Below are 15948 nucleotides of genomic sequence, written 5' to 3'. Positions count from 1 at the left end.
TCCCGCTGAGCAGGGAGCCCAATGTGGGACTTGATCCCTGGAGCCCCAGATCATGTCCTGAGCTGAAGGCAGATGTTTAATAACTCAGCCACCCAGACGCCCCTCATTTTTTCATTTTCTTCGTATAATCCCACTTCTATCCTTTCTATTTTGGGGAAATTTCCTTAAAATTTTTAAGATTTTATTTTTAAGTATGGCTCAGTCAGACTCTTTTTTTCCCCTTTTTAAAAAATTTTTTTATTTATTTTTTATTTTTTTAAATTTTTATTTTTTATAAACATATAATATATTTTTATCCCCGGGGGTACAGGTCTGTGAATCGCCAGGTTTATACACTTCACAGCACTCACCATAGCACATACCCTCCCCAATGTCCATAATACCACCCCCCTTCTCCCAACCCCCCTCCCCCCAGCAACCCTCAGTTTGTTTTGTGGGATTAAGAGTCACTTATGTTTTGTCTCCCTCCCAATCCCATCTTGTTTCATTTATTCTTCTCCTACCCCCTTAACCCCCCATGTTGCATCTCCACTTCCTCATATCAGGGAGATCATATGATAGTTGTCTTTCTCCAATTAACTTATTTCACTAAGCATGATACCCTCTAGTTCCATCCACGTCGTCGCAAATGGCAAGATTTCATTTCTTTTGATGGCTGCATAGTATTCCATTGTGTATATATACCACATCTTATTTATCCATTCATCTGTTGATAGACATCTAGGTTCTTTCCATAGTTTGGCTATTGTAGACATTGCTGCTATAAACATTCGGGTGCATGTGCCCCTTCGGATCACTACATTTGTATCTTTGGGGTAAATATCCACTAGTGCAATTGCTGGGTCATAGGGTAGTTCTATTTTCAACATTTTGAGGGAGCTCCATGCTGTTTTCCAGAGTGGTTGCACCAGCTTGCATTCCCACCAACAGTGTAGGAGGGTTCCCCTTTCTCCGCATCCTCACCAGCATCTGTCATTTCCTGACCTGTTAATTTTAGCCATTCTGACTAGTGTGAGGTGATATCTCATTGTGGTTTTGATTTGTATTTCCCTGATGCCGAGTGATATGGAGCACTTTTTCATGTGTCTGTTGGCCATCTGGATGTCTTCTTTGCAGAAATGTCTGTTCATGTCTTCTGCCCATTTCTGATTGGATTATTTGTTCTTTGGGTGTTGAGTTTGCTAAGTTCTTTATAGATTTTGGACACTAGCTCTTTATCTGATATGTGGTTTGCAAATATCTTCTCCCATTCTGTCAGTGGTCTTTTGGTTTTGTTAACTGTTTCCTTTGCTGTGCAAAAGCTTTTGATCTTGATGAAATCTCAATCGTTCATTTTTGCCCTTGCTTCCCTTGCCTTTGGCGATGTTCCTAGGCTGAGGTCGAAGAGGTTGCTGCCTGTGTTCTCCTCAAGGATTTTGATGGATTCCTTTCTCACATTGAGGTCCTTCATCCATTTTGAGTCTGTTTTCATGTGTGGTGTAAGGAAATGGTCCAATTTCATTTTTCTGCATGTGGCTGTCCAGTTTTCCCAACACCATTTATTGAAGAGGCTGTCTTTTTTTCACTGGACATTCTTTCCTGCTTTGTTGAAGATTAGTTGACCATAGAGTTGAGGGTCTATTTCTGGGCTCTCTATTCTGTTCCATTGATCTGTGTGTGTGTTTTTGTGCCAGTACCATGCTGTCTTGATGATGACAGCTTTGTAATAGAGCTTGAAGTCCAGAATTGTGATGCCACCAACTTTGGCTTTCTTTTTCAATATTCCTTTGGCTATTCGAGGTCTTTTCTGGTTCCATATAAATTTTAGGATTATTTGTTCCATTTCTTTGAAAAAAATGGATGGTATTTTGATAGGAATTGCATTAAATATGTAGATTGCTTTAGGTAGCATAGACATTTTCACAATATTTATTCTTCCAATCCAGGAGCATGGAACATTTTTCCATTTCTTTGTGTCTTCCTCAATTTCTTTCATGAGTACTTTATAGTTTTCTGAGTATAGATTCTTAGCCTCTTTGGTTAGGTTTATTCCTAGGTATCTTATGGTTTTGGGAGCAATTGTAAAGGGATTGACTCCTTAATTTCTCTTTCTTCTATCTTGTTGTTGGTGTAGAGAAATGCAACTGATTTCTGTGCATTGGTTTTATATCCTGACACTTCACTGAATTCCTGTACAAGTTCTAGCAGTTTTGGAGTGGAGTCTTTTGGGTTTTCCACATATAGTATCATATCATCTGTGAAGAGTGGTAGTTTGACTTCTTTGCCGATTTGGATGCCTTTAATTTCCTTTTGTTGTCTGATTGCTGAGGCTAGGAATTCTAGTACTATGTTGAATAGCAGTGGTGATAATGGACATCCCTGCCGTGTTCCTGACCTTAGCGGAACAGCTTTCAGTTTTTCTCCATTGAGAATGATATTTGCGGTGGGTTTTTCATAGATGGCTTTGATAATATTGAGGTATGTGCCCTCTATCCCTACACTTTGAAGAGTTTTGATCAGGAAGGGATGCTGTACTTTGTCAAATGCTTTTAAAGCATCTCTGGAGAGTATCATCTGGTTCTTGTTCTTTCTTTTATTAATGTGTTGTATCACATTGATTGATTTGCGGATGCTGAACCAACCTTGCAGCCCTGGAATAAATCCCACTTGGTCGTGGTGAATAATCCTTTTAATGTACTGTTGAATCCTATTGGCTAGTATTTTGGTGAGAATTTTTGCATCTGTGTTCATCAAGGATATTGGTCTGTAGTTCTCTTTTTTGATGGGATCCTTGTCTGGTTTTGGGATCAGGGTGACGCTGGCCTCATAAAATGAGTTTGGAAGTTTTCCTTCCATTTCTATTTTTTGGAACAGTTTCAGGAGAATAGGAATTAGTTCTTCTTTAAATGTTTGGTAGAATTCCCCCGGGAAGCCGTCTGGCCCTGGGCTTTTGTTTGGAGATTTTTGATGACTGTTTCAATCTCCTTACTGGTTATGGGTCTGTTCAGGTTTTCTGTTTCTTCCTGGTTCAGTTGTGGTAGTTTATATGTCCCTAGGAGTGCATCCATTTCTTCTCAATTGTCAAATTTGTTGGCATAGAGTTGCTCATAGTATGTTCTTATAATTGTTTGTATTTCTTTGATGTTAGTTGTGATCTCTCCTCTTTCATTCATGATTTTATTTATTTGGGTCCTTTCTCTTTTCTTTTTGATAAGTCTGGCCAGGGGTTTATCAATCTTATTAATTCTTTCGAAGAACCAGCTCCTAGTTTTGTTGATTTGTTCTATTGTTTTTTTGGTTTTTATTTCATTGATTTCTGCTCTGATCTTTATGATTTCTCTTCTCCTGCTGGGTTTAGGGTTTCTTTCTTGTTCTTTCTCCAGCTCCTTTAGGTGTAGGGTTAGGTTGTGTACTTGAGACCTTTCTTGTTTCTTGAGAAAGACTTGTACCGCTATATATTTTCCTCTCAGGACTGACTTTGTTGTGTCCCACAGATTTTGAACCATTGTGTTTTCATTATCATTTGTTTCCATGAATTTTTTCAATTCTTCTTTAATTTCCTGGTTGAGCCATTCATTCTTTAGAAGGAAAGCATCTGACTCTTGATTTTGGCTGAGGACATGATCTCAAGATTGTGAGACTGAGCTCCACATCAGGCTCCACACTGGGCATGGATCTTTTTTTTAAAAAAATATTTTATTTATTTATTTGACAGAGAGAGAGAGATCACAAGTAGGCAGAGAGGCAGGCCAAGGAAGATGGAGAAGTAGACTCCCCGCTGAGCAGAGAGCCCCATGCGGGGCTTGATCCCAGGACCGGAGCCCAAGGCAGAGGCTTAACCTGCTGAGCCACCCAGGTGCCCTGGGCATGGATCTTGCTGAAGATTCTCTCTCTCTCTCTCCTTTTGCCCCTTATCCCCACTCCCCTCTCTAAAAAAAAAAAAAAAAAATTATATATACATTTATATATACATATATATATATGTATATATAATTTTTTTTAAAGTCATCTCTACATGTGGGACTCAGCTCAAACTTACAACCCCAAGATCAAGAGTTACCTGCTCTACCAAGTGAGCCAGCTAGGCGCTCCTTAATAGGTGTAGTCTTTTTTTTTTTCTTTTAAGTAAACTCTACCCCCAGCCTGGGCCCAAACTCACAAGCCTTGATCAAGAACCTCTACCAACTGACCGAGACAGGTACTCCCTCAGATTTCCTTAGTCTTAACTTCCAGTCATTGAAAATTTGTCTTAGATTTCTAAGAGCTGTTTGTTGTTGTCTATTCCTTCTCCCCCCACCCCTTAAGTATATCCTGTCCTTATATGAGGTAGAAGTTTATTTCTTACTTACATAAAATGAATTCTGAGGGGGGACAGTCCCGGGCTGAGGATATGCGATCCTATCAGGGTCCAAACTCCTATCCTGCCCTCCGATCAACCTAGCGCCTGTCTTCCATCCTTTCGGTGAGCCTGTCACCCTTCATGGTTGCCGGGGAAAGGAAGGATGCTTCCCAGTTGAGCCTGTTAAGCATACATAACACAATAGCCAGAACTTACCGTGCTGCAGCCAAGCCTAGCTAAATAAGAGGCTGGAAAACATACGCTAATGTATTTGAGGCTGCAGCGTTCCCATATATAAATAAGGAAGAAGGGAGAGGGTGGGTGTTGAGACAGGCACCTTGAGTTGAACCTGCTACAAAACTCAAACCTCTGCATAGCCATAAGAAATCAGTCTCCTGGGATTATTCCAGCTTGCGAGTGGTGGGAGCACGTTTATCTTGGCACAATGGCCGAACAGCTTTCCAGGCCGATTGTAAGGCTTCTTTTTTATCAGGGTCAACTAACTTTTTCTTAAAGGGCCAGGTAGTAAATATTTTAGGCTTTGTGGACCAGATAGATGGTTTCTGTCACAGCTATTCAGCTCTGTCACTGTAGTTGGAAAGCAACCATAGATAATATGTAAACAAATAGGTGTTGGCTGTATTCAGCAAAAACTTCATTTACCAAAACAGGTGGCCTGCAGTGAGCCCTCGATTGCCAATCTCTATTTTCTATCATGGTTTTATGTATGCCACTTATGAAGGTCTTAGTGCCCATATAGCAACAGTGTATGATTCTTCGCTTTTCTCCTGTCTTATCCTTACTGCAGTGATAGACCTGGACCCACTGGAACAAAAAGGCCGAAGGCAGTTTCTGTTCGCCATGCTGAAGAAACAAGATCCAGAGCAAGGACGGTAAGCATCTGCTTTCCACTTCAAAAGAAGGGAGATATTATCCACCCAGGAATTCAGTTTGGTTTTGCACTGATATTGAATATTCTAATAACTTCTTTTGTATTAACTTACTGGATGGATTTCGCATCTCCTTGAAGCTAATTCATGTTTGCAGCCACCTGATAAACTAGATGAATCTCATCAGTGTAGTTCCTCTCTCACCTGTGACAGCCGCTGATGACACTGTTTTTGTGACAGCAAATACTTGAATACTGACAGTGCTCTGTAAGGAATGGACAAAACCCTTTGACATTCCCAGATAATTTATATCTCACACAGTACCATTGCTGGCTTACTAAATATCATGTCTTTATGATAGTAATTTCATATTTAGTTTTTTTTTTTAAGATTTTATTTATTTGACAGAGATCACAAGTAGGCAGAAAGGCAGGCAGGGGTGGGGGGCAGCAGGCTCCCCACCGAGCAGAGTCCGATGTGGGGCTCGATCCCAGGACCCTGGGATCATGACCTGAGCCGAAGGCAGAGGCTTTAACCGACTGAGCCACTCAGACGCCCCCATATTTAGTTTTTTTAAAAGAAGACTCCCAGCATGGAGCCCGAGGCGAGGCTTAAACTCATGACCCAGAGATCTATACCTGAGCTGAGATCAAGTGTTGGATGCTTCATTGATTAAGCCACCCAGGCCCCCACATGCTTAGACTTTTAAAATTATTTCTTTATAAGATTACTTTGACGTAACTGAAGTAAATTCAAGGCGTACTATCAATTTTAGGGACGTGTCCCTGTTATTCCTCTGGTGTGAAGGGGCCTCCATTTAGAAGCTCCCAATGAAATGCACAGGACATAGTTATACTAAGAAAATTATTCACCATTCAGCTGAAATTTGAAATTCAAATTTACGTGGGCATCTCTTTGGATTTTTTTTTTTTTTTTTGCTTTTGGTAAGATCTAGCAATGTTGCCTCCTTTTCAAGTGTGTGGGTAAGAAATAATACAGGGCTGGTGTTTTAGCCCAATAAATTTGTTTAATTTGCATTTACTTTGTCTCCAATTAGTCATAGAAAGGACTGAAGAAGGAGCCACAGAAATAAATAGTGCATCTGACTTCAGTGTCACTGTGTACTTAAACAGAATCTTACTGGTAACTTTTGAAAATGTAAAGCGTTTTGTTTGTTTCCCTTCTGCATCAATGTTGAATTTAGTTATTTTCTTTTTTCTCTCAGCATTCCTAGAATACTTTCTTCATTTCCTTACAGTGGTAGCTTCTTCCCTTTTCTTTTTGTAACCTTCTATTCAATTTTAGATTTCGATTGATGTACAGCAGACAGAACATTGGCTTGTAATCAGAGAAAGCCTGGTTTTGAATCCGGGCTCTTCCACTTACTAGCTCTGTGAATTTTGAATATTACTTGGCTTGAGGGCTTCTGTGAGGATACAACTGAAATAATTAATGTAGTTTATCTAAAGCATCTTGGGGGGCACCTGGGTGACTGGCTCAGTCAGTTAGGCATCTGATAGTTGACCTCAGCTCAGGTCTTGATCTCAGAGTTGTGAATGAATGAATGAACAAACGATGAAGAATGAATGAATGCATGCATGCATTTGGTATTGTGCCCTGTACCTAGAAAGGTGAAATTGGGTTCAGGTAGTTAGCATCATCCCTTTGCATTATTGTAGTTCTCAGTAAGGATACAGAAGCATCATCACAAATGAATATTACTTTGTGAGCTAAGAATGTGTCACTTTCAGAAGAATTTCTTCTTTTTAGCTTCATTCTGTTTAGCTGTGATTTTAAGTCCTATTTTTAGTCCTATTCTTGTTCACTTAGCACTATTAACCACCAGTATTGCTTTTAAAAAATTAATAGGGATACAGAATGTCCAGAATAGGCAAACCCAGAGAGACAGTAAGTCAATTGGTGGTCTCCTGGAGACTAAAACACACTGTCTTTTTACTAAATTTACTAAAACACACTGAATTGTACACTTGAAAATGGTTAAGATGATGAATTTATGTGTGAATTTTATCTCAAAAAATCAAGTAGGTACTAGTTTCTAGATTTTCGTATCATTCTTTGCTGATTTGAGTCAGGAGAATAATGAGTGCGGTGGACTCCTGGCTGCTCGTGGGCCCTGTGCCCTGCACTCTGGTGCCGTCTCCAGACATACAACTCAAAGGAATACACTTTTTATATGTTTTGTAATTCTGTATTCCTTCTGTTTTCCTTTGCTCTGGCTTGATACCCAACTTTTATTTAGAAATCTAAGAACTCTTCTAATTCTCCTATAATCTTGATTTTTGTGCAACACCTTCACTGTCCATGACAAATCTTTCATCAGAGTTGTAAGCTATCTTAGAAGCGTCCTATATGAATAGGTTTCTTTTTTAAAGATTTTATTTATTTATTTGACAGAGAGAAGCAGCAGTTAGAAGGAGAGGGAGAAGCAGGCTCCCTGCTGATCAGGGAGGCCGATGCAGGGGCTAGATCCCAGGACCCAGGGATCACGACCTGAGTGAAGGCAAACATTTAACCACTTAACCTACTGAGCCACCCAGGTGCCCCTATCCAAACAGTTTTGAGACAACTTGATCAACTGCATCTCGAGTCTTAGTTCCCTCTTTTCCAGACCTATCATTCCTTTAAAATACACCAGTTCCTTCTCTTTTGCCATTACAGTTATGTAAGATGAAGGCCAGGGAAAACGGATTCAGGGAAAACACTGTATAATTTATGATTGATTACCTTTATCATTATATATGTATTTTAAGCCTTACAGTATCAGCAGTACTGAGTTAAATGGAATTTTTCCTTTAGTTTAAAGTTTACAGTGGTAAGTGATCCTATGGACGATGAAAAGAAAGAATGTCAAGAAGTAGGATACGCGTTTCTGGAACTGTGGCAGATCATGGAATCAGGAAGAGACGGTGTAGAGCAAGAGCTAGAGAGTGAGTAATAAACGTTCATACTTCTGTTTCACTTATTTCTAAGGGAATCAGCCTAATCACAAATTCTCTTCCAGTTTTACCTTCAGTATATAATTACCACTATGAAAGTGATGATTACAAACTGGATCCAAATCCAGTTTGTATATTTAATATTGAAATAACTGTAGCTGTATTTATTTCTAGATAGAGCATGAGTAGTCAGTTGTATATTTTAGCCCATGTATCTCATGACAACCAGAATACAATCTTTTATGAAAAAATCCAGTGTTTGAAATAGGGGAATTTTGAAAAGACCAATTCTTTTAATTTCAGTCAAATTTCAACATCAGAATTTCTGATTTATCGTAAGCATATAAGGTTTGTAAAGGCAGCAAACACCCTCCGCTTTTTTATTTATTTATTTATTTATTTGACAGACGGAGATCACAGGTAGGCAGAGAGGCAGGCAGAGAGAGGAAGGGAATCAGGCTCCCCGCTGAGCCGAGAGCCAGATGTGGGGCTTGATCCCAGGACCCCGGAATCATGACCTGAGCCGAAGGCAGAGGCTTTAACCCACTGAGCCACCCAGGTGCCCCAACACCCTCTCTTTTTAATGTGCGACCCTTCCTCTAGTCTCTTCAACACTCACTCACCTACTCCCTCACTCTCATGGTATTTGTTACTGAGTTTTTTGGGGTGAGTTTTCTTTTTAGTTACCAAATCTTAACCATCCTGCTTCAGAAGTTGTTGTTTTTTTTTTTTTTTTTTTTTTTTTTTTTTTTTTTTAACTACATCCCCACTTCCACCCCATTTCCATCTGCTACAGTGTTTCTTTACAGAAAGTTTGATCACCACCTTCTTCTTAAATCTGTTTTTAACATTATTTGCTGCAATACTGGCGTGCTTGAAAAATATCTGCCTTTGGATGCCTTTAGGTGGGCCTGTTCTGTCCAGTGCCACTGCTCTTAACCCAGTGTGTCTGGGATTTCACATTTACCTTATCTGCAAGGCTGTGGTAGGGTCCGAAAATTACCCACTAGACCAAAGGTTTTCAAACTGCCAGTCCTTACCAACCAAATAATGGATGGTGAAATTAAATTAGTAAGTCATGACCAGAACTGAGGGGGAAAAAACTGTAGAAAATATCAGAGTGCTCTGCACACAGATTATTTTGTGACACTTTCTTATGTACATGTGTACTGAGTCATGATATAAAATTATAATGAGATTTGAGGGATACTTTTTAGACCAGGAGCTACAGAGTTCAAACTAGCTGGTAGATAAGATTCATTTTATTCCTCTAGTACCTTACCAGCTGAGTTACTGGGCAAGTCATGTAACCTCTCTGTGCAGGTTTCCTCAACTGCAAAAGGAGAATAGCGTTGCTCCCTCACAGGCTTGTCCAGAGGATTGAGGGAATGCTTAAGTGAAGGCTTGTGGGAGAGGAATATTTAGGACAGGGCTGGCTACCTGGCACATGGCGAGTGTGGTCTCTGTCACCTGTTTTTTAACTTGTACTCCCAAGTTCAATTCCTGTCTCCATTCCCCAGACATGCTGCACTCTTCCTGGCTTCAGTGCCCTTTGTAGAGAAGAAAAATCCCCTGAAGCCTTTTTTGTCAGGACCTCAACATTTCTAAAGCCAATGAATATGTCTCAATTATTTTTATTTTTTTAATCATCAAAAGAAAAATTTATGGTAATTTATTTTGGCTGCCCTTCCTTCCACTCAGGCTTTAATCATGTTGGTCTGATTTCAAAGACAAAACACTGCTTTCTATCCCTGCAGCTCTCTTTTCTCCTAGCATTTTCAAACTCTGCTCCTTGAAATATTTTCTGTTGTGGCTATGCCTACACCGTTCAGTTAAGATCAAGTTTTCATGGGGTGCCTGGGTGGCTCAGTGGGTTAAAGCCTCTGCCTTCAGCTCCGGTCATGATCCCAGGATCCTGGGATCAAGCCTCACATCGGGCTCTCTGCTCAGCAGGGGACGGCTTCCCCCCTCTCTCTGCCTGCTTCTGTGCCTACTTGTGATCTCTGTCAAATAAATAAAATCTTTATTAAAAAACAAATGATCAAGTTTTCATCCAAATGCTTTATTGACTCTGTTCTTACCAATTTTCCTAACTGCCCAATCCAGTTGGTCTCCTTATTCATCCTACTTGACCTTTTTAAATCTCTAAAATTATTGCTCATTCTCCTTTTAAAATGCCATTCTCAGGCACCTGGGTGGCTCAGTTGGTTGGACGTCTGCCTTTGGCTCGGGTCATGATTCCAGGGTCCAGAGATCGAGTCCCACATCAGGCTCCCTGCTCAGCGGGGAGTCTGCTTCTCCCTCTTCCTCTGGGGTGCACACTCTCTCAATCAAATAAATGAGTAACATCTTTAAGGGGAAAAAATACATACATGCACGCCATTCTCCCATTTTTACACCATTTGACTTTCCATATCACTCTATGGGGGATCCTTCTGTTTCTTTACAGGGTCTTCCACCTGGATGCTTAACAATGGAGCCACCAAAGGCACCCTGTATATACACAGAGCTTCACTTCTGCCACTTCTTGTAGCTTTCTAAACTTGTCGTGTTCTCATGTCTTGGCCTGTGCTTATGATATCTTAAAACTTAGCTCAGGGACTGTCTCCAGAAAACCTTTTCCGATTCCTCCATCCTGGCTTAGGTGCCACTTCTGTGTGTTCCCAAGTACCCAGAGTTTTCATCAGAGCACTTCGCATACTGTACAGACTGTGCCCTCCCTTCTTTTCCACTTAGACTGTGCCCCTTGTGAGGGAGTGTCTTTTAGTATCACCATCCCCACACACAGCACATGGCAGTTAGGTAAGTGTTTTCTAGTTGAACAGTGCTGCCACCTGACCTGTTTGCCTTTCCTCTCCCAACAGTTGTCAGCCCTGGAGATCAGGTCACCCAAATAGGAAGGCTGAAGGTGTCCCTTCAAGCTGCTGCCGCCCTCCAGGCTATTTACAAGGAGATGACAGAAGATATGTTTTCATGATGGAGCAAGTACTATTCCATTCTAAACTTTCTGAGGGGACCATAGTAAAAAGTCTCTTATAAAGTAACTTGCTATACCATGAGTTTGGTTTACTGTACCGTTTGTTATCTCTCAACCTAATGACAAAAGCTTAGAAGGATGAAAGCCAATTTCTGTGATCTTCCCCTGACAAAGGCATTATTCTCTAACGTCTCAGCACTCTCCCAAGTGAGAAGCAGGCCTGCTTTCAGGAACTGCAAAAGAATGTTCACAAAAGGTGAGTTTACAAAAACAAAACAACCACCAAAAAAAAAAAAAAAAAACAAAAAAAAAAAAAAAACAACAAAACAAAACCACAGTTTATTTATCTTTTAGTTCTTCCAAAATTGAAAATATCAAGTCCTACTGCTAAGGAGAAAAAAACAAACAAACAAACAAAATCCGAAACCCCTCCCCCACTCTTCTCTTAAAGTCACAGAACACAGAAGGAACTGCAGTGGGACAGGTGAGTGCAGAGAACCAGGAGGGGGAGGATGGTGAGATAAACTCCCCAAATACTTAAAAAGCTGTTCAACAGAAACTGTGATAAATAGAGGACAATGCAAGACCAGTAAAAATAAGGAGCAGCAGTGACGAGAGGCTGTATTGTAGACGTGGCCTCCCTTCCTCTTCTCTTTTCTCATCGGTATTCTAGGCCCCAGGCATGACCTGCCCCTTCCAGATCTCAATGTTGATTCCTCTGAGCCTCCTTCTAGGTTTCACTAGAAGCAGTGCGTGAGGCACAACCATTCTTCCTCAGATACATCAGAAAAGAAACAGTGGTAATTTTGCTCCTACCATGGTACCATGGGTGAATTTGTGAGGAGGAGGAAACTGAGCCAGGGAGTGCCACTGCTTCTTAGGTCGTCCAAGGCAAGGCAGCAGACACACTTCTATCTGTGTGAGGCCAAAAAGCAGGAAACTCAGACGGAGTTACCAGCCGGATCTGCCTCACTAGCTCAGGTGGTATGATTTATCACAACTTTTAGCAAATTCCAACAACCTTTTCTTGAGTACTGCAAAGATGGGACATAAAGAGATGTGAGGAAGGTCATGGCAGTAGGGTAGGATGGAGGCTCGGATCTGCTGGTCAAGAACCATGGTACAGGTAGTTAGGGGTCACCTTGTACCAATGTCTTGGAAATACAGCTTTGAGACATCAGAGAATAGGATGTCAGAAACCATCGATGTCCTGGCAGAAGGTGGCGGGAAGAGAGAGGAATGAAACGGTACTTATTAACAGTGGAAGCCTCTGCCCTTCTTCAAAAACACCTCCTCCCTCGCCATCTGGATGGGGCCACTGGCACGTGTCCTGGTGGGCCTGGAATTCCCCGAGTAGATTGGTCCACGCAAATGGCCCCCTAAACCCATAAACACAAATGGCCAAACTTCAAAAGAAAAAAAAAAAAAAAAAGGAAAAATACAGTTTCTATGTCATGTAAAATTTGTAGGGGTTGGCTGGATAAAGAATGGAACTGAGGACCAAAGTTCAGAAGTTACTTCCTCTTTTTCTTGGGGGGTGCAGAGCTGTGTCTGGAACCACGGTTAGAGCCACGGCCTGAACTATGCACAGATGCCTTCCTCTTCCGGCTCATACTTCGACTCTGTTCTTCTTCTTCCTCGTAACGACTTTCACGGTCCGCTAAATAGGAGAAAGGCATTACTAGTTAGTGACAGGTTAGCTTTGATACCTAATAGTACATGACAGTATGCACCACTACAATGTGCACTCTGCCATCAAACTTAGGTTTTAATCTGTTAGTCACTTCTTGGTTGTGTGATTTTGGGCAAGTACTTAACTTTTCTGAACCTTGGTTTATGTATTTGAATGATGGAAAATTATTTTATGATTAAATAAGGCAATCTATGTGAAGTACCTATCCCAATGCTTGGGATCCAGTAGATAATATTTCCTTTTCACCTTTTCACCTTTTAACTTGTATCTGGTGTTTGGGTTCAGAGTAATTAAACTGGTATTACAAAAACAATCCCAACCCAGAGGAGGTCCAGAACATTAAACTATTACAGGACTTAGATTTGGAAACTGGATGGCCTAATTCTGGAGCCTATATATGGCTATCCCAGCTATGGGCCCATGTGAAGAAAGCATCCATTACAGAGTCACGCCACTTGGAAGAGTGTGGACACATTCCAGAGTTTATCTGCTCCTCTGATGAGGCTGCAGCTGTAACTCCACATGAGTTTTATAGTGTTCTTTTGTTATTCGTATTAGACAAATAACATTTCAAAATACTAAAATCTGCTAAAAATTTGCACCTCAAAAATAACAACAAAAAATTTACCTTTTCGGGCTTCTTCCTCCAGTTCATCCCAATCCTTTCCACTCTCTTCTTCACTGCCCAATGATTCCTTGGAATAGTCTAAAATAAAATTGATTAAGCATTAGTCTTTAGATAGGAATGGAATGCCAGAATTCTTTCTTCCTTTTTGAGTTTCCAAAAATGACAGCAGGTTAGAAAGCCATGAAAAATTTTCCCTATAGACTAACCTGATTCTTCAGCTTCTGATGAATAATCTTCATCACTATCCTCCTCCTCCTCTTCATAGTCATCCTCTGAAGGATTAAAAGTCTCATCCTCGATTTCAGACTCTGAATCCCCTTCCTCAGCATCACTCCCCTGGTGAGTCAGACAGCATAATACTATTTACTGGATTTTTTTTTCTTTTACATTCACTTGATTAATGAATTGATTTAACCCACTTGGCACACCAACATTATTTCTTTTTTACATGAAAAAAAAAAATAAAACCCAAAAACCCTGAATGACCAAGAGACAGAAGGGCTAAATTATTGGTAAAGTGCAATTAGACAAATATCTAATTCTATTTCTTAAATATTCACTTCACCCTTCCTTACCCAGGAAAATTAACCACAAAAATACGCTTGTAATACTGCATTATGCAGAGATGAAGAACCACTTCTTAGAAAACAATTTTTGCAAAATGCCCTCACGTTATACCTGAAACTGGTATTATGCTATATGTTAATTATATTTCAAATTTTTAAAAAAGTTAAAATGCGCTGAAGAATTTCTTCCCAATATCAAGAAAGAATAAATTTGCAATTTCAAAGAAATCTGAGTGACTACCAATCCCTAATTTATCATCCACCTGTAAAACTACCCTGGAGAAACAACACAGGAAGACCAAGCTCCCACTCGGTCTGTACCCTTTGGTGTTACTTACATGGCATTTCCTAGCTGCCCGATGGTAATGGGCACCACCATGTACCAGAAAAGAAACCCCACACTCACGCACCTCACCCTCAGGCTCTAGGAAAGACCAGCCACCTTGTTCGAAGAAGCCCTCGGGGTCGTCGACAATGGTCTTCATGATCTTAGTCCAGTTGAGGGATTGTACTCCTTCTGTGTACTTTAGGTCACAGGAACTGAGAAACGGGACAGTATGAAGTCAAAATCAATTCTCTGTGTTTTCTGAGAAAGTACTGTGTCATCTTGTTCATAAGCATCTCTCAATGCAGGTAACCTTTTTCTAAATATAGGATAGCTGACATTCTTTTGCACTATGCCACCAGAACAGACCTGGTGGCTAATATCTGGTCTGCTAGAACCAGCCCTCACCAGAGCAGCATTCCAACCGAAGCAAGCTTTGTCTCTCGAACAAAGCTCATGTTTTTGTTTTCCATTTTCTTTCTTAAGCACCAACTTCCCTATCTTCCTTTAGCTTTTTCTCCTCCTCATCTATGTTTTCCCCTCTCTGACTCTTATTTGCAAGTAGTTTCAACTTATAATCATTTCTATGATTCTTACTTTCCAGCTCTAATCACTCGCACCACTGCAGTTGAGAAACAGCCCTGGCCTTCCCGCCCCGATCCCCCACTGCTTTCTTACGTACTGCTTATTTGGTGCAAGGTCTATTTGAAGATAGGGATAAGTTTTTTGTTTGTTTAGTACCTAAAAAGTGCCTTGTATTAAGACATTTAAATGACTTTCTTTTACCCACTTCTCTTGAGAAGAGCGCAATCAATTCAAGTGGGCAGGAAGGAAGAGAAAAGGAAACCAAAGAAATGACAACAGCGAGGATCACAACAAGAAACCTTTGACACAAAACCTATCTGCGATCCACTGCCGTAAGTTTGTCATAGGCACTGGTATCGTATGTGCTGTAACTTGTGCTTCTAGCCATGGTGGAATAAAACGGACTAGATTTACCTTTTCACTTTAAACAACTAGAAAACCAAATGAGATATGAAACAGCTTTCAGGGTGCCTGGTGGCTCAGTTGGTTAAGCCACTGCCTTCAGCTCATGATCCCGGAGTCCTGGGATGGAGTCCCCGCATCGGGCTCCCAGCTCCATGGGGAGTCTGCTCCTCCCTCTGACCTTCTCCCCTCTCTTGCTCTCTCATTCTCTCTCAAATAAATAAATAAAATCTTTTAAAAAAACAAACAAAAAAAAAAGAAACAGCTTTCAAATACTGGAGGAAAAGCAGCACAGGATTATAAAGGAGGATACATACAGGGTTCTGATTTATAGCTGCCTAAGTTTTCTGTCTGGAGGCAGTTCCCAGGCTGCTATGCAGGGAAGGGGAACCCAATCAGAACTGAGAGAAGTATTTGAGGAGGCTGAGACAGCTATAATTTTGAGGCAGGAGTACTGGAGGAGAGTGATAAAAAGAGTTCTGGAAATGTGAAGAGGGATCCCCTCCAATCTGTGGCTGAGAACATATCTCCACATGTATGAGAGAAAGCTAAGTAGAGCTGGGCAAAGCAGCACTGGAAAGCAGCAGGCCAGATAATTCCCAGATCT

The 15948-nt window shown here is 40.8% G+C and overlaps 2 protein-coding genes across 2 annotated transcripts in view; one reads left to right on the top strand and one right to left on the bottom strand.

Moving 5' to 3' along the window:
• Positions 1 to 11423, top strand: part of LOC111153138 (RPGR interacting protein 1) — a 91484-nt gene extending 80061 nt beyond the window's left edge. The window contains exons 22-24 of the mRNA XM_022511929.1: positions 5127 to 5211; positions 8026 to 8156; positions 11030 to 11423. Coding sequence (XP_022367637.1) covers positions 5127 to 5211; positions 8026 to 8156; positions 11030 to 11142 — 329 coding nt within the window. The 3' untranslated portion in view covers positions 11143 to 11423. The remainder of the gene's footprint in view (positions 1 to 5126; positions 5212 to 8025; positions 8157 to 11029) is intronic.
• Positions 11424 to 11463: 40 nt separating this feature from the next.
• LOC111153155 (SPT16 homolog, facilitates chromatin remodeling subunit) overlaps positions 11464 to 15948 on the bottom strand; it is a 39859-nt gene continuing 35374 nt past the window's right edge. The window contains exons 23-26 of the mRNA XM_022511965.1: positions 14440 to 14569; positions 13670 to 13799; positions 13464 to 13541; positions 11464 to 12802 (exon numbers count right to left, since the gene is read on the bottom strand). Of these exons, the coding sequence (XP_022367673.1) occupies positions 12657 to 12802; positions 13464 to 13541; positions 13670 to 13799; positions 14440 to 14569 (484 nt within the window). The 3' untranslated portion in view covers positions 11464 to 12656. The remainder of the gene's footprint in view (positions 12803 to 13463; positions 13542 to 13669; positions 13800 to 14439; positions 14570 to 15948) is intronic.

This window comes from Enhydra lutris, unplaced genomic scaffold, assembly GCF_002288905.1.
Source record: "Enhydra lutris kenyoni isolate GAN:26980312 unplaced genomic scaffold, ASM228890v2 scaffoldscaffold31, whole genome shotgun sequence".
NCBI lineage: Eukaryota > Metazoa > Chordata > Mammalia > Carnivora > Mustelidae > Enhydra > Enhydra lutris.
Note: the sequence above shows the minus strand (reverse complement) of the source record. Positions and strands in the feature narration are given on the sequence as shown.